This window comes from Schistocerca cancellata, chromosome 8 (assembly GCF_023864275.1).
Source record: "Schistocerca cancellata isolate TAMUIC-IGC-003103 chromosome 8, iqSchCanc2.1, whole genome shotgun sequence".
Taxonomy (NCBI): domain Eukaryota; kingdom Metazoa; phylum Arthropoda; class Insecta; order Orthoptera; family Acrididae; genus Schistocerca; species Schistocerca cancellata.
Window position 1 is genome coordinate 179,831,971 of NC_064633.1, and position 25,189 is coordinate 179,857,159.

Sequence of the window (25,189 nt, forward strand, 5' to 3'; positions counted from 1 at the left end):
ATATAACATCATTTTCCCATTTGCGTACCATATCGTTGTTAGAGTTGATTCCTCATCCACCACTGCTCAGCTTATATACCCTCGTTATGGCTTCGCGTGGCGCTACGCCAGACGCGCCACTGAATTTCGTTGTGGGCGGTGATCTGTTTCTATTGAGTCATCAGCGTACATCTCGAATTGTTCGTTTGCGTGCGCATGTTTACCGGACCTTTCTTGCGTCTATTATTCGTACACTTTCCCCCGTGTCTCTTTTCGTTATTATTTTACATACGAGGGGCGTTCAATAAGTAACGCGGCACATTCTTTTTTTTTATCGGCTAATTTCTGCTGAAAAAAATTCGGCCTTTGTTGTGGGACATGGTGGAATATTCCAGCTTTAGCACCTTTAGGTTCATAAAGTTCCAATTTGTAGCAATGCTATACGCAGCCTTCAAAATAGCGTCTGCAACAGAGTTGCATCTCAAACCATTGAGTATCTTTTGGCGAGAAATTGGATCATCGTTGATATTCATAAGCACTTGCATAACGTCTACGGATACCTAGAAGTGAACAAAAGCACTATGAGTCCCTGGACGTGGTGTTTGTCATCACCACCACAAGGTCGCGCAAGGCTGCTAGATCTCACGCTTGCTGACCGGCCAAACACAGTTGCGACTCCTGCAACTTTGGAATGTGCGGACACTCTCATTTGAGGTGATGAACGGATCACAAACAAACACTACACAGCACAGCTGGACGTGTATGTTGGTTTAATAATTTTTTACTTCATAATGTGTGGCCACAATCATAATATATTTCTCTAAAGTCAGTACTGCCATTAGACTGTTGTTTATTTAGTGTAACATTTACACTTACACGATCATGAGTTTGGCTTCAAAGTGTCATTATCAAGTGTTTAAGTGTTATAAATTGCCTACTGTCATTCAGTGAAGATGGTGTACTCAGTAGTGAAACAAAGCAGTAGGGTCTGCCAGAAACAGCCGGCGGTCTAAGGCGCTGCAGTCTTGCACTGTGCGGCTGGTCCCGGCAGAGGTTCGAGTCGTCCCTCGGGCATGGGTGTATGTGTTTGTCCTTCGGATAATTTAGGTTCAGAAGTGTGTAAGCTTAGGGACTGATGACCTTAGCAGTTAAGTCCCATAAGATTTCACACGCATTTTCTGCCAGAAACATTGACTCTCAGACAATGTATCTACACTCCTGGAAATGGAAAAAAGAACACATTGACACCGGTGTGTCAGACCCACCATACTTGCTCCGGACACTGCGAGAGGGCTGTACAAGCAATGATCACACGCACGGCACAGCGGACACACCAGGAACCGCGGTGTTGGCCGTCGAATGGCGCTAGCTGCGCAGCATTTGTGCACCGCCGCCGTCAGTGTCAGCCAGTTTGCCGTGGCATACGGAGCTCCATCGCAGTCTTTAACACTGGTAGCATGCCGCGACAGCGTGGACGTGAACCGTATTTGCAGTTGACGGACTTTGAGCGATGGCGTATAGTGGGCATGCGGGAGGCCGGGTGGACGTACCGCCGAATTGCTCAACACGTGGGGCGTGAGGTCTCCACAGTACATCGATGTTGTCGCCAGTGGTCGGCGGAAGGTGCACGTGCCCGTCGACCTGGGACCGGACCGCAGCGACGCACGGATGCACGCCAAGACCGTAGGATCCTACGCAGTGCCGTAGGGGACCGCACCGCCACTTCCCAGCAAATTAGGGACACTGTTGCTCCTGGGGTATCGGCGAGGACCATTCGCAACCGTCTCCATGAAGCTGGGCTACGGTCCCGCACACCGTTAGGCCGTCTTCCGCTCACGCCCCAACATCGTGCAGCCCGCCTCCAGTGGTGTCGCGACAGGCGTGAATGGAGGGACGAATGGAGACGTGTCGTCTTCAGCGATGAGAGTCGCTTCTGCCTTGGTGCCAATGATGGTCGTATGCGTGTTTGGCGCCGTGCAGGTGAGCGCCACAATCAGGACTGCATACGACCGAGGCACACAGGGCCAACACCCGGCATCATGGCGTGGGGAGCGATCTCCTACACTGGCCGTACACCACTGGTGATCGTCGAGGGGACACTGAATAGTGCACGGTACATCCAAACCGTCATCGAACCCATCGTTCTACCATTCCTAGACCGGCAAGGGAACTTGCTGTTCCAACAGGACAATGCACGTCCGCATGTATCCCGTGCCACCCAACGTGCTCTAGAAGGTGTAAGTCAACTACCCTGGCCAGCAAGATCTCCGGATCTGTCCCCCATTGAGCATGTTTGGGACTGGATGAAGCGTCGTCTCACGCGGTCTGCACGTCCAGCACGAACGCTGGTCCAACTGAGGCGCCAGGTGGAAATGGCATGGCAAGCCGTTCCACAGGACTACATCCAGCATCTCTACGATCGTCTCCATGGGAGAATAGCAGCCTGCATTGCTGCGAAAGGTGGATATACACTGTACTAGTGCCGACATTGTGCATGCTCTGTTGCCTTTGTCTATGTGCCTGTGGTTCTGTCAGTGTGATCATGTGATGTATCTGACCCCAGGAATGTGTCAATAAAGTTTCCCCTTCCTGGGACAATGAATTCACGGTGTTCTTATTTCAATTTCCAGGAGTGTAATAGTGTATTTTAACACGACAGTATGCTATGTTAGGCAATTTATAACACTTAAAACACTTGATAATGGCACTTTGAAGCCGAAATCACGATTGTGTAAGTGTAAATGTAACAACAGCCTAATGGCGGTACTGAGTTTAAAGAGTCTATGCTGTTTGTGCTGAAACACTCAACCGACATTAGGGGTACTCAAAAGTGTTTTCCCGCTGGGTTCCTCGATGCCTAACTGAAGACCACAAAGAGCAACGATGGACCATCTGTGCGGAACTGCTTGCGCATTACAATGCTGATCGAGACAACTTTTTGTCAGACATCGTCCCAGGCAATGGAACATGTGTTCATCACATCCAACCGGAAACAAAACAGCTGTCCGTGGAGTGGCACCACGCCACGTCCCCTCCGAAGAAAAAGTTCCAAGTGCGACATTGAAGTTACCCTCAGCTGGTAAAACCACTACGACGGTCTTCTGGGACTCTCGAGATGTTGTTCTGTTAGGAAGCTGAAGAAAATAAAAAGCGTGTTCGTCGCCACAAAAATGCAAACAGGCTTCTCCTTCTCCATGACAAAGCAAAGCCTCACACAAGTCTGCGTACTCGAGAGGAGATAACGAAACTTTACTGTTCTTCCTCATTTACCCTTCAGACCGGATCTTGCCCGTTGCGACTTCCATATGTTTGGCCCAAATAAGGATACAATCAGTGGAATGCCGTACATTGACGATGGGGAGGTTATTGCCGCAGGAGGACGTTGGCTCCGACGTTGACCACTTGAGTGGTACCATGCGGACACAGAGGCCCTCCCAGTAATATAGCGTAAGGCAGTCGTCTTAAACGGAGATTCTGTCGAAAAATAGGGGTTTGTAGCCAAAAGAGTGGGGAATAACGTTATGTAATGGAATTGTCAATAGAACCAACCTGCTTACAGAAAAAAATTGTTGTTTTACTTATTGAACGCCCCCTCGTATATAGCACTGCAGTGCACAGCCGGTCCTTTACGCCGCACCGTGAAGCCCCGGCCGTCTCGCGGCAGCACATAGCAGATAATGACGGGCGGCAGTTGCGCTCACGACCCCGGCAGCAGCGCCGGCAGCCGTAAGCCGATTAGGGTCTGCCGCACGGGTTTTCTGAGGCCTCGGCTCAACCGCGGCAATCTTGCAGTTCTCTAAACGCCTGCCCGACCGCCTGCTGGAGGCCCTCACAGCCGCCGGCTAATCCCAGCTGTCGCGCCAGCGCCGAGGCTTAAGCCGGCTGCAGGCGTTCATCAAAACTGCGCAGGTGTGCCGCGCAGCGCTTGCCCTGGCGTACGTTCCTGTAAGAGGTGTCACGTTCTAGAAACCCGGGCGTGCACTCCCATAGATCTGCCAAACAGAGCCGCGACGATACAGGCTATTAATCACAATGATACAGTTGGAGTAAATGTAGCACTCAATAAAAATCGGTTCAAATGTTCAAATGTGTGTGAATTCCTAAGGGACCTCCTATGTCACTGTCCATAACACGGATTCCTACACTTTCCATCCGTCCACCGGTGTGCCTCAAGGTTCCATAATCTCCACTCTTCTCTTCCTTCTACATACGGCGGACATGCCGCTGCCTTCACCTCCTATCCACCTTCTCCAATACGCCGCTGACACTCACTTCCTTTCCCTCGCCCCCACCCTGCAGCGCTCCCAGCACCTTCTTCAATCCCATCTTGACCGGTTCACCATTTGGTGTAACCAATGTCTGCTCAAGGTCAATCCTTCCAAAACCCAGGCAATCATTGTAGGCAAAACCACCGCTTCCTTCCGCCTCCTTGATTTTTATCTCACCATCTATGGCTGTCCTGTTAACTTCACCCCCACCCTCAAGTACCTTGGTGTCGCCCTTGACCGTCGCCTTTCCTGGAACCCCCATCTCCAGTTATCCAAGCCAAACTCCCGACTCTGCCTCCTCAAACTCCTCTCTGGCCGCCCATGAGGTCTGGACCTCTCCACTGTCCTCCACACTTATAAATCCCTCATCCGTTCCATCCTCTGTTATTGCCATCCTACCTGGGTCTCCGCCCCTCCTACCTTCTACAAGTCCCTTTAAATCCTGGAATGCCATGCACTGCGCCTCGCCTATCGCATCCGCCTCCCATCCCCCATGCAGATCCTCTACAATTCCTTTCCCCCACCTCCTCCTCCTCCTCCTCTTCCACTGGTCTCTCCCATCCTTTCTCACCCCCGTCCGCTGCCACACCTGTACTTCTGCATCCCACCTGCTCTCCATCTTACCATACCCAATACCCTTGCCCAAGGTGACTTCCCGCAACTCCTCCTCCCTGATGTTACCCACGTCCCCTCCATCTACCCCTCCTACCAGCTTTGATACTCCCCTTCCTCCTCCTGTGTTTTGCCCCCTCTCTCTCAACACTTCCTCCCCTCTCCTCTCTCCCTCTCCTCCCCCCATCCAGGCTTCCATCCCCCCTTACCCTCCCCCTCTTTTCTTCTCTCCCACTGACATCCTCCCCCCCCCACCCTCCTACCCTTCCCTCTTCCCTATGGGAGGCCCCCGACTATTTTGTGCGATCAGCATGTTTTAGTGCGCCGAAATTCGTCGCCATTGTGCTAATGTTTCTCTTCCCATCAGTTCATCAGTGTCTCTCCTACAGTGCTCCTACGTTCACGTGTGCAACTCTGTATCTCCGTTTGATTATAGGCTGAGCTTGTTTATACAACCAGTGCATCTGTGAATACCTTCCTTTATTTTAATATGCCTGTCTCCTGTTTTTATCCTCTATGTACGTTTGTTTATATATACATTCCTGTTTAATGTATGTTTTCTATGGCTGAAGAGCAGCGTAGATAGGTTTGAAAATAACAATAAAGAAAAAAAAAACTAAGGGACCAAACTGCAGAGGTCATCGGTCCCTAGACGTACACACTACTTAAACTAACCGAAACTAACTTATGCTAAGAACAACACACATACACATACACATACACAACCATACCCGATGTAGGACTCGAACCTCCAGTGGGAGGGGTCACTCAATCAGTTGACATGGCACCACAAACCATGTGGCCACTCCACGTGGTAAAAATCTGTTTTATGACTTCTAATGAGCTAATTGAAAAATATTTTCTCTTATTACCTACTGCAGACCTATTCACTCGGATAGTCATACTTATCAAGGGAGTTGTGTTGTATTATATGTTAAGCAGGGGTCTAGAAACGTCAGAGAGGCTCTGTCCCCAACGCAGCCGCAGTGGTCCACAAACCCACGACGACTATCGCAGTCCACTTCACCCCTCCGCCATCCCACACAGAACCATTCTTTCAGGGTTATTGTGTAATTTGGTCCCCGGTGTAACCCTCCCCCCCCCCCCCACCTTCCCCAAGGAACGTCCCACACCAGACGAGTTTAACCCCTATGTTTGCATGGCAGAGTAATGGAAGTGTAGCCGGCCGAAGTGGCCGCGCGGTTCTGGCGCTGCAGTCTGGAACCGCGAGACCGCTACAGTCGCAGGTTCGAATCCTGCCTCGGGCATGGATGTGTGTGATGTCCTTAGGTTAGTCAGGTTTAACTAGTTCTAAGTTCTAGGGGACTAATGACCTCAGCAGTTGAGTCCCATAGTGCTCAGAGCCATTTGAACCATTTAGAGCCATTTGAACCATTAATGGAAGTGTACGCGTACGCGGAGAACTTGTTTGTGCAGCAATCGCCGACATAGTGTACCTGAGGCAGAATAAGGGGAACCAGCCCACATTCACTGAGGCAGATGGAAAACTACCTAAAAACCATCCACAGACTGACTGGTTCACCGGACCTCGACACAACTCCGCTAGGCGGATTCGTGCCGGGGACCAGGCACTCCTTCCCAATCGGGAAAGTCGTGTCTTAGACCGTACGGCTAACTCGGCGGGCTATCAAGAGAGTTAACACTGTCTAAATCGACATAGATTGTAGACATAAGTCGTCTAGGAGGCGTATAACGGCTGACAGACAGGTTGGTATCCCGCAGCCGTCTTGGACGTCTCCAGACACGCCTTTGCATATCACCGGGGCTTAGTTCAAACCAGGACTAATCACTGAACTTCAGAAAAACTGAATGATTTATTCGAGCGAAAGCGATTTCACAAACAGCTCAAGTCAGTAATGGGCTAGTCTTTATCTGTCTCTTATGGATGCAGTCATTCGGCTTAACATTGACTGACAGAGTTGTTTGACACCCTCCTGAGGGATATGCTGCAAAAGTTTCTCCAATTGCGGCGTTAGCTCGTCAAGATCCCGACCAGGTTAGAGCGTGCCAAATGTTGTCAAATGAAGAAAGATATAGTGGCTTTAATGGCCAAGGTATGATTTGGATAGCTCGAAGAAAAGCATTAGAAAGTCTCGCCCTATGCTATCGAGCGTTATCCTCCTGAAATGTGAACCTATGATGGCTTGCCATGAAGGGCAACAAAACGGGGCGTAGAATATCGTCAACATATCACTGTGCTGTAAGGGTGCCGTGGACAACAACCAAAGGGGTCCTGCTATGAAATGAAATGTTAACCCAGATCACCACTACTGATTGTCAACCTTGTTACACGCCACCGTCTGGAGAGTCTCCAGACACGTCTCCTCTGGTCATTGGGCTGAGTTAGAAGCACAATTAATCACTGAAGACAATTATACTCTATTAAATGAGATTCTATTCCGAAAGCGTGTCTGGGGATGCCTTTTACAGCGATGCAATACTAACTAGGTTTTCGCCCACCATACATCCCGATAATCCGGAGAATCATCTGGGGTGCCATTTCTCTTCATAGCAGGATACTTTTTGTAGTCATCCGCGGCACCCGTACAGCACACACGTATGACGACGATATTATACGCCCCGTTTTGATGCCCTTAGTTACAAGCCAACCTCAATTCCATTTCAGCAAGATATTGCCTGCCCGCATACGGTGATAGTTTCCAATGCTTGTCTTTGTGCTTGCGAAATCGTACAATGGCCAGAAATTTCGCCGTATCTCTCCCCAGCTGAAAACGTATGGAGGATGATGGGCATAGACCTTTAACCAGCTTGGTACTTTGACAATCTATAGCGCCAATTGAAAAGAAGTTTTCACGATAGCCATGAGGAGGACATACAACTCTGTCAGTCAGTGGCAAGCCGAAGAATAACTGCTTGCATAAGGGCCACAGGTAGACATTATTGACCAGCTCAATTTGTGATGCTCTTGAATAAATCGTCCAATATATCTGAAGGTGTGTGTGTGTGTGTGTGTGTGTGTGTGTGTGTCTGTATGTGTGTATGTGTACATCCTAATTACCGATTTCCGTCTCATTCGGATAATTCCTTCGTGGTGCTTTTTTTCCCTTTTTTTTCCCTTAAGAGTTTAAATGTGCTGGGTGTTCCAGAAAACTTCCAGACATTGTAGAGGATGTCTTCAGAGACAAATCGAGGATAGGAACCCGTGTCCAGAAACGGTACCCAACGACGCTACAGTCCGTCGAAGTTGCAGGCCCCGGTGGCTGACACTAGGCGGCAAACGTGACGTGAATGAGTTGGCGGATCATGAGCGGAAAGTCTCGTAATGTTGTTTGCTATTCAAGTATGATGACTGATTGCTACGATCGCCAATGGAGAAGATAGAACCAGCTGTGGCATAGAGAGGCCTTGTAGTCCTACATGATGCTCTGTTGGCCTTGGTGGATGACGGTTTCGGTCACTGATTTCCATTCGCAGTTTATTTTTCTCCTGTAAGCCTCTAAAACCTCCACTTTTTTTCGGTATACAAGGGAAAAATAAACTGCTGTTGGAAAACCGTGACTGAAACCTCCATTCACGAAGGCATCCCATTCATATGAGACGTGGCCTTTCTACTCAACAACTCTCCTCTCCACTGACGATTGTGGCAATCGGTCACTATCACTGTTTAAGAAACAACATGGCGAAGTGTTCCGCCTCAGTCCATCAGCGTACAAGGGGTGGCCTCGAAGTAGGCGCCGATGTCTGTAATCTCGACGCTCTGAAGTGTCATTGAATGACGTTCACAGACACGAGTTTCTATCCCCGATCCGTTTCTCAAGACACGCTCTACAACCCTTCGAAGTTCATCGTAATCTTTCTGGAACTCACTGTATTGTGTTAAAACTCTAACTTTAGAGTGCATCCACAATCTGGTTCTATACTAGGAAACCCGACCACAGGTACCACTTTTCATTCCCCTCTTCAACTGTTGATGGAGTATTCACCGTGGCTTAAGAATTAGCAGATGTTTACAATGTTCCACGTGAATGTGCCCAAGATTAAGGGAGATATTATTAGAAGAAGATTTCTAAGACATTAAGACATTAAATGTGTCAGCGTCAAGGTTACATTACCACAGACCACTGTTCCGTGAGCAGGTAAAGTGGTCGTACAAATGACTGCTCTACCGCACCAAATGTAAACAAACATGTAATTCAGATTCTGGAATATTAAGTGCTCACTATGCTGACATTGAACATAGATATACGGTACAAAGCTATTGCGTGCAGTTAGTACTACACAATGAAACTCCTGATCCAAGTGACTTGCCTCCACCATTAGTAAGGTAGCCAGTTCGTACCGCATATAAGAGGCATAAATCAGTCTCGGCGATCAACCAGCTCCTGACAAAGAAAATGATGGATAAATTCGTAGTCTTGAACAATGAAAATTATAAAAAATCCATAATTTGAATATTAAATTAATATGGAGTATTACACTTTTATGCTGATAAGACTGTAGCATCAGAAACTTTTAGATTCCATCTTTGAAATACGTCTGTTAATCAGTGAGCAGTCCGCAGCTCGTGGTCGTGCGGTAGCGTTCTCGCTTTCCACGCCCGGGTTCCCGGGTTCGATTCCCGGCGGGGTCAGGGATTTTCTCTGCCTCGTGATGACTGGGTGTTGTGTGCTGTCCTTAGGTTAGTTAGGTTTAAGTAGTTCTAAGTTCTAGGGGACTGATGACCATAGATGTTAAGTCGCATAGTGCTCAGAGCCATTTGAACCATTTTTTTAACCATTTGAATCAATGAGCAACAGTTTTTCTATTTTCATACTGTATCTAGAATACTGCTCATCAGAGTACGATTAGAAGTATAGAGGGGTGTCTTAGACATTAAATAATTTCTTTCTCTCTTCATGCGCTAACAGAATGTACCAGTAAGCGACTAACAGACTACCTGATCAAAAATATCTGCACACTTCTGTGTAATGCGGAATTCAACACCTTATGTCACAACAGGCGGACCCACACCTATCAAATGAGATGGAGAGTATTGCGTCGTTGGTACAGAAACAGTAACAGCACAGTGGATCGGTCAGGAGCGCTCTGTTAGCTCCAGCGCGGACTAACAAATTATTCAAGGATATTTTAGACCTTCTGAAACCCGCCCGACTGTTGGTGGTGTGATTGTGAAGTGGAAACGCAAAGGAAAAACACAGATGAACTAAGACTTATAAGAGCTCGTTTACTGACGGATAGGAACCAACAAGCAATGCGAAGGGGTGTTGCCAAAAATCACATGAAATCCACGTAAGGAATCACTCGTGAGTTCCAACGTGCTACCAGCATTCGAGCTAGTCCGTCGACTATGGTAGTGAATAGGCTACAATGATCGAGCAGACCATAAGCCACACATTACATCCTGTACTGCTAACAGTTAAGTAAGGAGTAGGTAGTATTACGATATGGGGATGGTTTCCGTGGTTACGGTAGGTGCCCCTTATTGTGCTTAGTAAAACACTAAATGTGAAAGTATATAAACAGATTTTACAACACTGTGTACTGTGTAGAGTAGGAAAACATTTTAGAGACAATCATTGTTTGTATCAGTTCACCCTCTTACAAGGCAGCATCTATGAGGCTATGGTATGTGGACATTATCATTTCTGAAATCTACCGAACTGCACAGAGTCCGAATATGAAACCAACGAAACGCCTTTGGGTTGCAGTAGAATGTGAGAGATGAGGTACTGGTAGAAGTAAAGCTGTGAGGAAACGGCAGGAGACGTGCTCCATAACTCAGATAGTAGAGGTGAAGACAAAGATCCTGGGTTCGATTTCCGTTTCGGTACACAGTTTTAATCTGCCATGAAGTTTCCCCTTTGGGATGACTTAGAACGAGGTCTTCACTTCAGGCCACAACGTCCGATGTTTCTGCTTTCGGTTCTTGGGAAAGAATGGGCTGCCATTCCTCCACAGAGATTTGGACATCTCACTGTAATTGTCCCCGTCCATATTAATGTTTACGAGGTGGTGACCGGACACCTTTGATGAGATAGGGTACACGTATTATGGTACTATGTGTTTAACACTTCTGGAGAAACAGGCTTAACATAATGGATCAAGGCTCTCTCCTTCACACATTGTTCAGCATCTTTTACAATATCAGTAACTCTAGAGTTTAAAGTTCGTACAGAGTGACGTAGCTAAGGTAGGCTACATAAAATATACCGAGAAAGAGTAAACAAGAAGAGTTGCGCCTTGCCTAGAGAGAGCAGACAATGTGGCGAATTTTTTGACGTGCATTAATTATTTTTAACGTATATAGGTACCTAAACATAATGTCCAACATTTTTGATGGAACTACTAATTTTTTCTGCAAAATCAGAAAGATTATTAGAAGAAGATTTCTAAGACATTAAGACATTAAATGTGTCAGCGTCAAGGTTACATTACCACAGACCACTGTTCCGTGAGCAGGTAAAGGGGTCGTACAAATGACTGCTCTACCGCACCAAATGTAAACAAACATGTAATTCAGATTCTGGAATATTAAGTGCTTGCTATGCTGACATTGAACATATATATACGGTACAAACCTATTACGTGCAGTCAGTACTACACAATGAAACTCACATAGGTTTACAGCAGCACAGGGCCATGTTAGATGGCATTTGATGTTTTCTGTCTTTGTGTTTCCCTTTCGACATCCCGTTTTTATTTTCTCCACAGACAAGAGTCCATAGGCGTTAATTCGGATGAACGTAAAGGCGATTTTTATTTTTCAGAACGACCTATCCAACGATCTCCAAATATTCTATAAAGAACGTCTGTATTTGTAAAATTTAAAACTTTCTCGGTGTATAGGCTGATCCACAAAATTGCGGGCGAAGTGCTGCATGTCAGTAAGTTGCTGCCACGCTGTAATAGTCTTCTGTGACATTGGATTAGCTGGATTCGAGGAGGCTAGAATGCCGCTTGTGTTCCACAATGCGCCCCTGAACAGCGCGCGTCGTTTGCTCTATACTGATTTACCACACTCTCACGGTATTTTATAAGCACCTACCGTGCACAACTCTAAGTCGCTTTTGATCGATGATAGAAACGCTGAAAATTTTGAAGCAACGGCTTACCTGCCATACACTGGAAGTGTTTCCCTTAAACTGGACAGAGTACTTCGAAAACATAAGGTTACGATATTTCTTCTTTCGTCAAGTGATTCGGGCTGCGGCACGTGATAGCGGATTGGTGCCTTTCACTTCCACCAACTCAGTACATGTTGTTGCAGCGCTGTTGCCTTTGATCTGTTGAAAACGAATTATAGTACGATATACCATTTATTAATAGGTCGCTGCCAGTTTGTTTCGGATCCTGTAGCGGAGTGCTGCGATACCATGACACAGTGATTTCAATGTGTACCAGGACTGCAGAAAAAGATAGCCGACTACTTCGAAGACCATAATTAAAACTTCATGAGTGTCGCTCGTAGCTGAAATCCTGAAACGAAATTTGGGTAACCGTGAGTCTGTTGCGTTGCCACTACTTCCATAAAAAGCTCAGAAACATAAGATAGCTAAAATTTTCATATAGAGCGCTGAAACGTTAAAAGCTTCTAGAGAAATAATAGTACATTACACTGTAAGAGTGAAAGATCGTCTAGGGAGCATTTCATCTCTATTGTGCCGCAGGGTTTAACCTCTGGCCCACTATTATTTCGTATGCTACTGATAATTCGTCGACTCTGTGCTGCGATTTCTGTGCCAACGACCTCCAGTCTTACGTGAGTGCTAGACTTGAAAATCTCCTTTATCTAGATGAATGAAAATTTGTTTTCAGTTGTTAGGTGGCAGCAAAGCCTAGGACGGAAATGAAATGTAGCATACGAGAGCGTGCTGCAAAATAATACTTCCGAATTCTTGATGTGAAAATTGTTGAAGCTTTTTAGATAGAATAAACTTCATTAACAATCTAAGTCTTCACTCATCGTGTCTACATATTTGTTTCTCAATATAATCACCTTGGTAACGAATACATTTCTCCCAACAACAATCCATTTTTTTGATACCGTCACTGTAGAATATTTGACTTTGTTGACGGAGCCACAACCTTACCTGTGTTACCACTGCTTCATCGCTATCAACGTAAAGTCCTCGAAGGTTCTTTAAATTTTGGAAACAGACGAAAATCGGATTGAGCCAAGTCATGGAGGTGTGGAGGATGACAGATGACAGTGAAAGCAAATCATCGAGTTGTTGCAGATGTCGCAGCGCTCGTGTGAGGTGTGGCATCGCAGTGCTGAAGGAGAAGGCGCACTCCGTGTGTGGACGAACTATTCCAATTTGAAGCTTGATTACGGCACGCTTGATTAAGCTACACACCACAATGTTACACGATACATTCGGAGCTCTCTAGCCGCAGAGGACTGAAACTTGCGTCAGTGAAACGGGAAAGTTTGCCAAGTAATGAACATGACATGTAATACCCAAACAGATATTGAGAACAAAATAAGAAATTCAAAGGCACTACTTTTCATCTCACCCTTACGCTATCCGAAATTAATTATCTCTGAATTTGCCTCCAAATCGCCTCCAGAATATCGCATACTGTATCATAAAACTTAAAATATTTTCTGTGTAATTTTACACGAACATCTAAACAAGGCAGATGATACTGTCACCAAATGAAGGGAGACTGCTACTTGCCTTTGTCCCTTTCAAAAGTTTCGAAACATACTTCCACAGAATTTGAGACGTATACTTGTGCAATCACTCGTCCTGCCGAACCTAACTCTTGCGGTGTAATCCAACAAAGCAGTAATACTAAAAACATCAGATGGTTAGAACCAGAGTTGAGCTGTATCAAAATACGGTTCGGTAGTTTTGGTATACTACAAAAATGACGTAGAAAGTGGTAGGATTTGCTATACGAGAGAACTTCGCAAAACCGATCGGCAACCCTTCGGGCATCTCGGGCACGCGTACAGCCTACACGGCACCTGCATGCCCCGGCGTCGCTAACACGCCATGTCACAGTAACGCTCTAGCAGAGGCCACTACTTCCAAGGGACCTATTTTCGTTCACCACAATCATGACCAGAAAATGGTGCCACGAGTATTCCGCCACTGGCCGCTGTGAAGGACGGTGCCAGAGCTGCGTAGGTCAGTTCCTCCGGCTTCGACAGCCTCTCCTAGCCTACAGGCTGGTGCTATTCATCCCGTCGTCTTAGGATGCCATCAAAGTCCATCGTGGGACCGACGCTGCTGTATTCAGCATTCATCGCTTTTTCCCTTGGTGCAATCATACTGTATCCAGGAAAGACTCTTCGGTTCCTAAGCTGCCGTTGTTCAGGACAGCTTCAGTGGACTTGGAATAGTTTCCATACAAGTCTCTTTGTCTGTGAAGATCTTAAATGGTTAACTATGTCAGACTGTGGAATCGCCATATTGTCAAGTCTTCATACCTGTGAGACACCGAAATTGTGGTTTTGTTACTATCTTATAAGCTGACATTTCCTTTCGTTGTCAATAAACTTTTGTAAGCTTTGATCATTGTTTTCCCTATGTCGGTGGGAGCGACACAACAGGATTATCGGTTGTACTGGTCGAATTGGTATGGGAAGAAACATATTCGTATTTTTGTTTGGTTGGTTATTTGCGTTGCACATAATTAGACCCGCACATTGTTCAGTGGTAGTGCATTTGTAAGTCGGCTGTTTATGTTTTCCTTATGTAAGTAGGCTGTTTATGTTTTCTTTATGTAAGTAGGCTGTTTATGTTTTCTTATTGGCAACGTTACGTAGCGCTCTATATGAAAATCACTGGCTGTGCTGTGTGCAGTCTGTGGCTAGTTTGCATTGTTGTCTGCCATTGTAGTGTTAGGCAGCGGCAGCTGGATGTGAACAGCGCGTAGCGTTGCGCAGTTGGAGGTGAGCCGCCAGCAGTGGTGGATGTGGGGAGAGAGATGGCGGAGTTTTGAAAGTTTGTAAAAATGGATGTCATGAACTGCTGTATATATTATGGCTTTTTATGACTATTAAGGTAAATACATTGTTTGTTCTCTATTAATATCTTTCATTTGCTAACTATCCCTGTCAGTAGTTAGTGCCTTCTGTAGTTTGAATCTTTTATTTAGCTGGCAATAGTGGCGCTCGCTGTATTGCAGTAGTTCGAGTAACGAAGATTTTTGTGAGGTAAGTGATTTGTGAAAGGTATAGGTTAAAGTTACTCAGGGCCATTCTTTTGCAGGGATCTTTGATAGTCAGATTGCGTTGCGCTAAAAAAATATTGTGTGTCAGGTTAAGCACAGTCTTGTATAAACTGTTCTAAGGGGACGTTTCACATTCTGCAGTATATATCTTTGAAAAACGTAAATTGACGTTTATAAGTAATAAAATTAGCTTATAGTGTTACTTTTGATGCAAGTACAGTTCAAATCACCATACATAAAATTACATATAATTATTGTCGTTATTCGGTATTCAAAAGAAGTACTTCATCATGATCAAAGGCAAGAACCTATCGTTATTACTGACAAATACGAAAGCTGTTTACGAATAAGGCAAACATGGCTCAAAAATGGCTCTAAGCACTATGCGACTTAACATCTGAGGTCATCAGTCCCCTAGATTTAGAACTACTTAAATCTAACTAACCTAAGGACATCACACACTTCCATGCCCGAGGCAGGATTGGAACCTGCGACCGTAGCAGCAGCACGGTTCCTAACTGAAGCGCCTAGAAGCGCTCGGTCACAGAGGCCGGAAGACAAACATGTTTTATATAAGTTTAAAGAAGTATTGAAACGATATTCGATATATTTTTGTTTGTGGTTCATTTTTATTTTACCTTCTTGCTGAGGAAATTGCGTTTTCAAGCGCTATACGATAAATCGGCATTGTTTTCTTTATTTTTACTACAACATCACTCTGTTTCACGTTACAAGTCAACAGTTTTCGAATATAACCTGAATTAAACGTTTTCAGTTTTAGTTTTACTGTAGATACTGTTTATTCTGAAGTAATAGACGTGAGGATACCTATGTAGAACGAAGATATCCCGTAGATAACCCGGCCATTTATATACCCTCATTCAGTTTCCAGACGGGACCCGCTTTCGGTTTTTAGGGAATCTAGTAAGATATCGCATACGCAAAGAAAGAGATCGTTATGAGGCAACGCCCGGTAAGTTTGCAACACACGTAACGTACAGGTAACGCAGGTTCGATCTTAACTGAACGGAGCTACTCGGAACACTATAGTAGCCTACGCTTAGTTGTGGTAGTCTGTGGTAGCCTGACGTAGTTTTACAACTCTAGTTAAAACTAACCTTGAATGTCTGTTTTCGTTACATCTATAACACCCGTTTATTGATGCTGGTTACGACGGTTGTTCCCACAAAGTTATCTGACTACCATCTGTTACGGTAACTCCACTGGCTTCTCAGCACACATGCATCCCAGTACCAACCATCTAAAATCAAGTACCTGTAGTTTCATCATAGGTGCAACACAAGGTATCACTTACGTAACATTCGAGATGTGCCCATTCATCAAAGAAACTTCCTTGTTACTGTTGCCTGCCCCTACAACAATCTACCATGCAATCTGCATACAGTCCAATCCCCTTTTACGTTCAAGAAAATACTTACGCATTTCCTTCTGTCAACGTAAAAACTGTTCTCTTAGAAATTCAAAATTGCCACTTTTTCCATCAAACAGTAAAGCAAATAGTTCTGATATCTCTTACTTAGGCTTCTTTATATTCTCATTTCTCAGTTAGACAAGGGACCTACCTTTCTCCACTATTAATTATTTGTTTGCCATCACATCCCTATTTCTATCACTGTCCAACGTCATTTGCCACACCTATTGCTTCCAGCACCCTTATCAAATTGATTTTACGTGGTTAGTTTTTGTGTTTCTAATTTTTATAAACTGTCATGAAATTGTTTCCTCCTACAGCTTCTCTTATAGTCCACCACTTACGTTATGTATAATTATTTCTAAGTGTAGGTGTTGATCTCGTATTAAATGTAAGACTTAAGATAACTTGTGACTGTTAATGAACACATCGTAAGATATAATATGTGGTCAGATGTAAAAGAGGGCCTGATGGTACTGATCTTGTCAGGACAAATAAATTAATTGCAGTATTTTTGTACTTTCACATTGCAGCACAGTCAGCAATTGTGATAATCTAATATACAAGCCTATTCAGGTTGTTTTAATTTTATTTCTAGACCATGCCTATTCAGACTGTTTTAGTTTTATTCCTAGACCATCGCCTCTTAGACAAATTATAGATTCAGTTATATCTTCTGAAGAAGGCTCAATTATTTGGGCTGAAACCTAGTAAAGGTTGGTTTGATTACCGCAATCGAGGTTGATAGTTTCTTCTATAATAACAGAACTCACTATTGGTCTCACTATTGAATTATATAGACTGGAAACATACCTCAAGTTTTCATATTTACTAGTTCGTAGGGATATGTTGAGACCATTTAAGACACGAACCATAGCGCATTGTGTGCTGTTGCAGGCTGGCTCTGGCGGTGTACTGTGCCGCACTGGTGATGTGCACGCTGCGCCACTGGGGGCAGCATCAAACCTCTGGGTCGCCGAGAGTTGGTAAGCACCTGCCTACCACCGCATGGGGTGCGCTCGTGCGCCACAAAGACGACACGATGCACTTGTTTTCTGATGAATGACGGTAAATTCTGACTGCACTTAAGACTGCCACTAGGAAAAACTGAGTTAATGGAAAATGGAGCAATGACAAAATCTCTTACGGGTGCTTTTTCCAATTATTTGAGCTCTACTTTTAATGCAATGGGAGCTTCATTTGGCAATACACGTGTCAAACAAGACTGATGTTACCAAATAAATATTAATCGTACGGAAATATCAGATTCAAGTTCATGCCATTGAACATTGTCGAGTTCTCACGGCAGTCTTTTATTGATCAGCCAAGGCTGTCTACGTTTCAGTAATAATACTGAAACATTTCATCATGAGTTCTTAAAGAGAGTCCAAGACTTCGCACGTTGAATACTAATTTAGATGTAACTCTTCGTTACCTCCAACTTGAGCTGACGGACATATAGCTTACCGCCCAGCTCCATAACACCATAACGGAAGTTAACACACTACGCTTAAACTTAAATTTCAAACAAATGAAACTTTATCCCCGTACTTGAACATTGAATTCAAACAAAGTGCTTGTATGTGACAGTAATCTGACTTGAATGAGGCGTTATCTGAATGCCTTGAGCGTTTTGTGCGATGAAAATATTTAACTTCCATATGATTTGACTGACATAATTATGTCCTGTATACGAAACCCTCTCAGTCGGACCTGTGATTGTATGCAACGAGCACTCTGTTCCCTCTCTGTTCCATATCTCGTGGATTCGACTTATTTGGAACACTGAAAGCGGAATACATTTATATTTCTGTTCGCGGTGTGCATAGTGTTAGCTATTGTAAATATATGTACTGACTAGCTTGGGGAGTATGGAAGGAAAGATACGGAAAATTATTGACGTTGCTTGAAGAAACCTCTAAACATTCTTGTATAAATCGTTGTACCGTAACCCAAATTAACAAAATCAGTTGGGTTCCAACTACAGAAAGCACAGCTGCTATTCGCTCTTATTGAAGATATTACTTATACGCTAACGATCTTCGAAAAAGCAAATGTTGCGCACAGGCATCCAACTTGTAAATTTTTATTACTTGTCTTACGAGATAGGATGCAAATCATAGATTTGAAACGTAGCCCCACCTCAGATGGAAGCAATCTTAGCCATTCACAGAAGACCTCTCAGTTCAAAGAATCTCTTCCACCCTTATATCAAAATGGCGCAGTAATAACTTTTTCTTCTTCTGAAAAGAACTTGGAGATAATACTGGACCATCAGGTAGACTAAATACACAACTGCTCTCTGTGTGGAAGATGGAAATGTATTTCCTCTCGAGCTTGAAAGAATAAGTAGTAGAATCACTAAACTTTCTATAATTGATTATGGTGATCTTCTTCAAGATCTTCATGTGAGAGCTCACGCCGGTCGGAACTCGGTATGAATGATTGTGTGCGAAAAAATTATGACATACCCTATTTGGGAAACACCATCCTGTCCATGAACAGTTACTATAGCTACACGCCGATAAGTCTGGAGACTGACATACCTTGTGTTTGCTTTATCGTTTCCTCAAACATTGCATCCCCTCTCATTTATCTTCGGACCTTATACTACCAGCTGTACAGCACAACAGAAATACTCGTTCTCAATAGAGTAAAATCCTCTGTTTACCCCTATGTAACACAACCATTTCCTCAATGGTCATTTTCTGTGTCACAAATCAGGCTTTGGAAGAATTTTCCTCAAACTACCAGAAACATTTAATTCCATTCAAACTTAAAAGAAAGCTAAAGGCCGCCGTTGTGTCATAGTAGCTATACTTCCATATATTTGTCGGCAACTCACTTCCTTCAACCCACCGTCTCACAAGCTTTTCCACCCCTTTGCCTAGAGAGCGCTCTATGGAAATTATTTTCTCTCTTACCAGCGGTTGTCACTGTCATTTGCATCTTCTCCTCTTTCACTATCGCTCCCGCATCTGATGATCCTACACACAGCTTCGAACGTGCTAAACTAATCATCAGTATTCATTCTTAATTGCCTTTATTGTGGTCTTTGCTGTTAATGCCATTTATTATTAATGAAAATTACTAATTTGAATGTTTTTGTAATATTTTTAGTGTGTGTTGTTGCTGGTTACGATGTAAGACTCCCATGAGACATAATCTGGAAGGGATAAAAATAAACAACAAATTCATGGAGAGACAGGTCCAGAAGGTAAAGGCACAAAACGTGCTATTACGTATGGCTGGTGAACAGTCTACAGAAGTAATGAGAAAGCAAACTGATGGTATAAGATATTATAAAAAAAAAGAAAGAAAAAAACAAAAGGTCGCGAAAAGCATTCATGTGCATATGGTCCTGAACACACTTCGTATTACTAATCGGTCGTTAAACAGGTTTGACTCTGGTACGGCAATTGCGAACGCCAGATTTTTGTTACTCGCCAACTATGATACTGCCAAAATAAGGCTTTGTTTTTATCGATAATTAATACAAAGAATAGAGATAGTTGCGAAAAACGTATAACCCACTAAGCAATTACTATTTACGCAATATACCCCAACGTGCATGTCGTGAAGGTACTAGAATGGGACTTTAATGACTGTGCGTTCGTCTCACGAGACATCGCAACATTTACATCCACCACTCGTAACATACAGTATATTTATGTTACCAACCCCACAGCCCAAATCACGGCCCGCCTAACACACCCGGAACAGGTCGTCTCTTTTCCACGGTCTTGAGGAAAAGTGTCTGTTCTTATAAGAGTTTTTACCAGCGTTTCAGCCAACACATGTTGATGTCACGTTCCCTGCAAAACCTCAGCCAAGAAAACAAATTCTAATGCTAGCATGGCCTGGTTGGTTCAAATGGCTCTGAGCACTATGGGACTTAAGTTCTGAGGTCTTCAGTCCCATAGGACTTAGAACTACTTAAACCTAACTAATCTAAAGTCATCACACACATCCATGCCCGAGGCAGGATTCGAACCTGCGACCGTAGCGGTCGCGCGGTTCCAGACTGAAGCGCCTAGAACCGCTCGGCCACACCAGCCGGCTCACATGGCCTGCGCTCAGAGCCTTTCCTTCGGGGTTTTCGATGGTATAATGATATCTCTGCTTCAACAGACATTTCATCTGCTAAAGTAGTAACAGCTGAGTGATGAAAGTTGTCTTTTTTTTTATCTAAACACCATGGGACTTGAGATCTGAGGTCATCAGTCCCCTAGACGTAGAATTACTTAAACCTAACTAACCTAAGGACATTACACGCATCCATGCCCGAGGCAGGATTTGACCCTGCTACAGAAGTAGCAGCGCGGTTTCGGACTGAAGCGCCTAGAACCGCTCGGCCACTGCGGCTGGCTGAAAGGCACCTTTGGAAAGCACCTGCTGAGTAATATCAGAGTCAAAATGTGATACATCAAGAGCAGCACAGTCGTCGTAGACTAAAAAAGAAAAAAAACAGCTCTATTCTGGTCTGTTGCGGGTACACTTTGGAAGTGAGGTTTGCTAGGTCTCAGCGTACTACAGCCATTAACGCACATACAAGTGATTGTACCAGTTCTACCTAGGCGACTACGACTAAAACAGGTACTGAGAGATCACAGCAGGTATTAACCAACCCGTGATCAGAGTAGTTAACTCTCGTTTGGAAGAAGTCCGACATAGGATATAATGTTTGAGAAGTGTCACTCTAGTAAATATGAAATGTAGAAGTGGAAGGAAAGGGGATCAATGTGTGGGAAATCTTGACGGCTAGCCGCACGGTCATTGTGGTAACGCAATGGCGAAAGTTGAAAATTTGTACCTGACCGGGACTTAAATTCGAATTTACCGCTTCTCATGAGCGATTGTCTTAACAGATTCGGCCATACGGACACGGTTTCTCACCGATTCAAATTTCCAAATTACCGTACGCTGCAATACAGCGTCCCTTGATTATCAAACACACTCCTCGCAAATCGTCGTAGGAGTTCTGGCGATATTTGTGGATTCGCACTGAAAAAAGCTTCAAAGAGCCGTCCTCTTCTTTTTACAGAAATGCGTAAATCTGAATGGTATCTGTTTTGTCTGACATGTCGGGTGGTAGAAATTTCCAAGAAATATTTTGAAGTCCGATAACGATGCTACGACCTGGTGGATGACTGGTTGCAAGCTGTTGTCCATTGGCACTTATCGTAACAGGTGGTGGTGTGTTGGGGCTTATGGGCGCTCAACATCGAGGTCATCAGCGCCCTGACACACATTAAAAGGAACGAATGTGGACAGACCTAATAAAACTGAAGCACTCACTCAAAGAAATCAGGAAAAGAAGGAAAATGCTGCACAAGAAAGTAAAACCTAAGTAAAGGGAAAAAATAGCCACAAGAATGCCACAGGAAATTTTCATTGGCTGGTCACTTACATGAAATATGGGCGAGCTTGTCACACAGTGAACAAGTTAAAATCCTCTCCCTAAAATCTTTGTAAAAACATTTGACATGGCACAGAACTTTAAAACTTTAACCACATTGGTCCGAGTGTTGCCTAAAAGAGATGGCAGGTCCGCTGGCAAGTCAGCTGCGGCCCGCTGGTCAGAAAATAAAATGCAATCCAATAAAACGTGACGCACCGTGACCTGGACGCCGCAAGCACCACACATTGGAGGGTCCTCTCGCCGGAGCAGGAAGCCATGTGTCATAGGGCTGTGGCCTATTCGAAGCCGCGTGAGGAGAACCTCGTCCCGTCGATGGGGCTGAAAGGAAGTACACCACACACGCGTTGTGGGCTTGACTATACGGAGCTTATTGTCAGTCACTTCCAGCCACTCATCCTCCCATCGACGTATGACTCGTGAGCTCAACGGCGAGGTGAGTGCGTGCAAGGGGATAGCACACTGAGATACTTGTGGATCGAGACACGCCTCCTTGGCTGCGGGATCTGCCCTTTCATTCCCAGCAATGTCGACATGCCCCAGAACCCAGCAGAAAGCTACAACCTTCCCCAGTCGCTGTAGTCGGAGGAGGGCATCCTGGATGGTCTGGACTATTTTGTCTCCCGGGTACAAACGTTGCAATGAGTGAAAGGCACTGAGTGAATCGGAACAGACAAGAAATTTAGAAGAGGAAGAAAGCCTCATCTGCTCCAGTGCCCGCAAGATCGCAGACAATTCTGCACCAAAGACAGTAAAAGTCTGAGGCAGTCGGACCTTGAGGACACGATCCGGAAAAACAACTGAGCAACCAATGGAATCCCCTTGTTTCGATCCAACCGTAAAAACAGCAACATGGTCGTGGTGCTCAGATACAATGGCAGAAAATGCTGCATTAAAAACAGTGGCAGGAGTGCAATCTCTCTTGTACTGCAATAAATCTAAAATCACCCCGGGCCTCTTCAGTAACCAGGGTGGCAGGATTTGGGGTTGTACAGACTCCACACCGAGGGACTCTATCACACGTTGCACACGGATCCCAAACGGCAACGTAGCCCGGGGACGGCGGGAAAAAAGGCGGTCCAGAGGTGGATGGGCAACAAGATGGTGAGCAGGCGAGCTGGGAGCTGCAAGAAACATGCCTGGCGCACCAGCAGGAGCTGCCGGCGGATGGTAAGTGGTGGTTCGCCAGCCTCAGCACAGAGGCTGGGTTCGGGACTGGTCCGATAAGCACCCGTGGCCAGTCGAATCCCAGAATGGTGAACAGCGTCAAGGATCTGCAAATAAGACGGCCTTGCTAACCCATATACTGTTCACCCATAGTCCAGCCGTGAACGCACAAAAGCCCGATAAAACTGAAGGAGACGCGCCCTGTCCGCTCCCCAAGACCTGTGGCTGAGGCACTTGAGGATGTTCAGTGCCTTCAGAGTTCTGGCTTTCAAGTCACGTAGGTGTGGCAGGCATGACAACCTGGAGTCAAAAATTAGGCCCAGAAAACGCACTGTGTCTCTAAAATGTAGGACAGTATCCCCCATATGCAAGGCAGGCAAAGTAAAAAGACGACGAGAACGATAAAAATGAACACAAACACACTTATCGGCAGAAAACCGAAAACCCGTCTTTGCAGCCCACTCCTCTAACCGCCCCACTGTTAGCTACAACTGACGGCTCACGGTTGCAACACTGGAGGAGGAACAGAAAACAGCAAAGTCGTCCACAAACAAGGAGCACTGTACTGGACTCCTCACTGTAGACGTTATACTGTTGATGGCTATGGCAAAGAGGGTAACGCTTAAAACACTGCCCTGGGGGACACCGTTCTCTTGCTCAAAGCGATCAGACAGTGTGTTACCAACGCGGGTCCGAAAAAACCGCTGAGACAGGAAAGACCGAATGAAAATGGGGAGGCGGCCACGAAAGCCCCACTGATGCAGTTGTGCAAGAATACAGTGTCTCCAAGTAGTATCATATGCCTTACTGATATCAAAGAAGATACCGATACTGTGATGCTGACGGAGGAAAGCCTGCTGAATAGCCGCCTCCAGGAGGGTCAGGTTGTCGACCGTGGACCGAAATTTTTGGAATCCACACTGAAAGCGGCTAAGGAGCGGTCTGGTCTCTAACAGCCAGACCAGACTACGGTTAACCATCCGTTCCAGGGTCTTTCCGACACAGCTTGTCAAGGCGATACTACGATAACTACTGGGACATGTGCGGTCCTTTCCTGGTTTGAGTAGAGGGATGAGGATTGCCTCCCTCCAGGAGGTAGGGAACACTCCTGTCTGCCATATGAGATTAAAACATTCAAGGAGGATTTTCTTTGACGCCGCTGGCAGATGTCGCAGCATGGAGTACCAGATGCGGTCGTAACCTGGTGCAGTGTCAGAAGTCTCATTAAGTGCCGATTCAAGATCCCACATGGAGAAAGGGGAGTTGTAGGCATCAGAACTGTTCGTCTGAATGTCCAAGTTCGCTCTTTCGACAGTCGCACGGTAGCGACGAAACGCTCGATCCTGGGTTGCAGTGGCAGTACTTTGTGCAAAATGTTCTGCCAGCGTCTGAGCAATGGCTCTGGGTGTCGTTTGGAAGTATCCCTGGTTCAGGACTGCAGCTATTGGTAAACGGCTGCGTTTACCGGAAATCCTCTGGATGGCTTCCCATACTTTTGTGGAACAAGTGGAACGGTTGATGGAGTCCAGGAACTCCTTCCATGACCTTTTCTTGCTCTCTTTAATGACACGGCGTGCCCTGGCTCTCGCGATTCGAAAGGCGGTAAGATTGGCCGCTGTTGGGCGGCATTTAAATCGTCGAAGAGCCGCACGCCTGTCCCGGATGGCTGAACGGTACTCTTCTCTCCACCAAGGCACAAGGCGCCGCTTAAGAGGGCCAGAAGACCGTGGTATGGACAGGTCAGCAGCATGATGGATCACAAGTGTGATGTGTTCCACCCATTCCTGTACGCTGTTGTGGCGTTCAAAGACAGCCAACCGAGTGAACAGTGGCCAGTTTGCTCTGCCAATCATCCACGATGGCGGCCTGTGCTTCAGCAATACACCATCCAGGAGATGAATGCGAATGGGGAAGTGATCGCTGGAATGAAGGTCGTCAATGACCTCTCAGTGAACAGAGTCGGTGTGGGTTGGAGAGCAGAAAGATAGGTCAATGGCTGAGAATGACCCTGTTGCAGTAGAGAAATGGGTCGGAGTACCTGTGTTGAGGATGCACAACACTTGAGATGTTAGGAGGCTCTCCAAAATTCGACCTCGAGCGCAAAGAGAAGTGGAGCCCCACAGGACATGATAGGCATTGAAGTCT

The 25,189-nt window shown here is 45.4% G+C and overlaps 1 protein-coding gene across 1 annotated transcript in view; it reads left to right on the forward strand.

The window, feature by feature from the left end:
- Window positions 1-25,189, forward strand: part of LOC126095456 (O-acyltransferase like protein-like) — a 359,981-nt gene that overhangs the window by 181,725 nt on the left and 153,067 nt on the right. Inside the window, exon 4 of the mRNA XM_049910248.1 lies at window positions 17,356-17,444. Coding sequence (XP_049766205.1) covers window positions 17,356-17,444 — 89 coding nt within the window. The remainder of the gene's footprint in view (window positions 1-17,355; window positions 17,445-25,189) is intronic.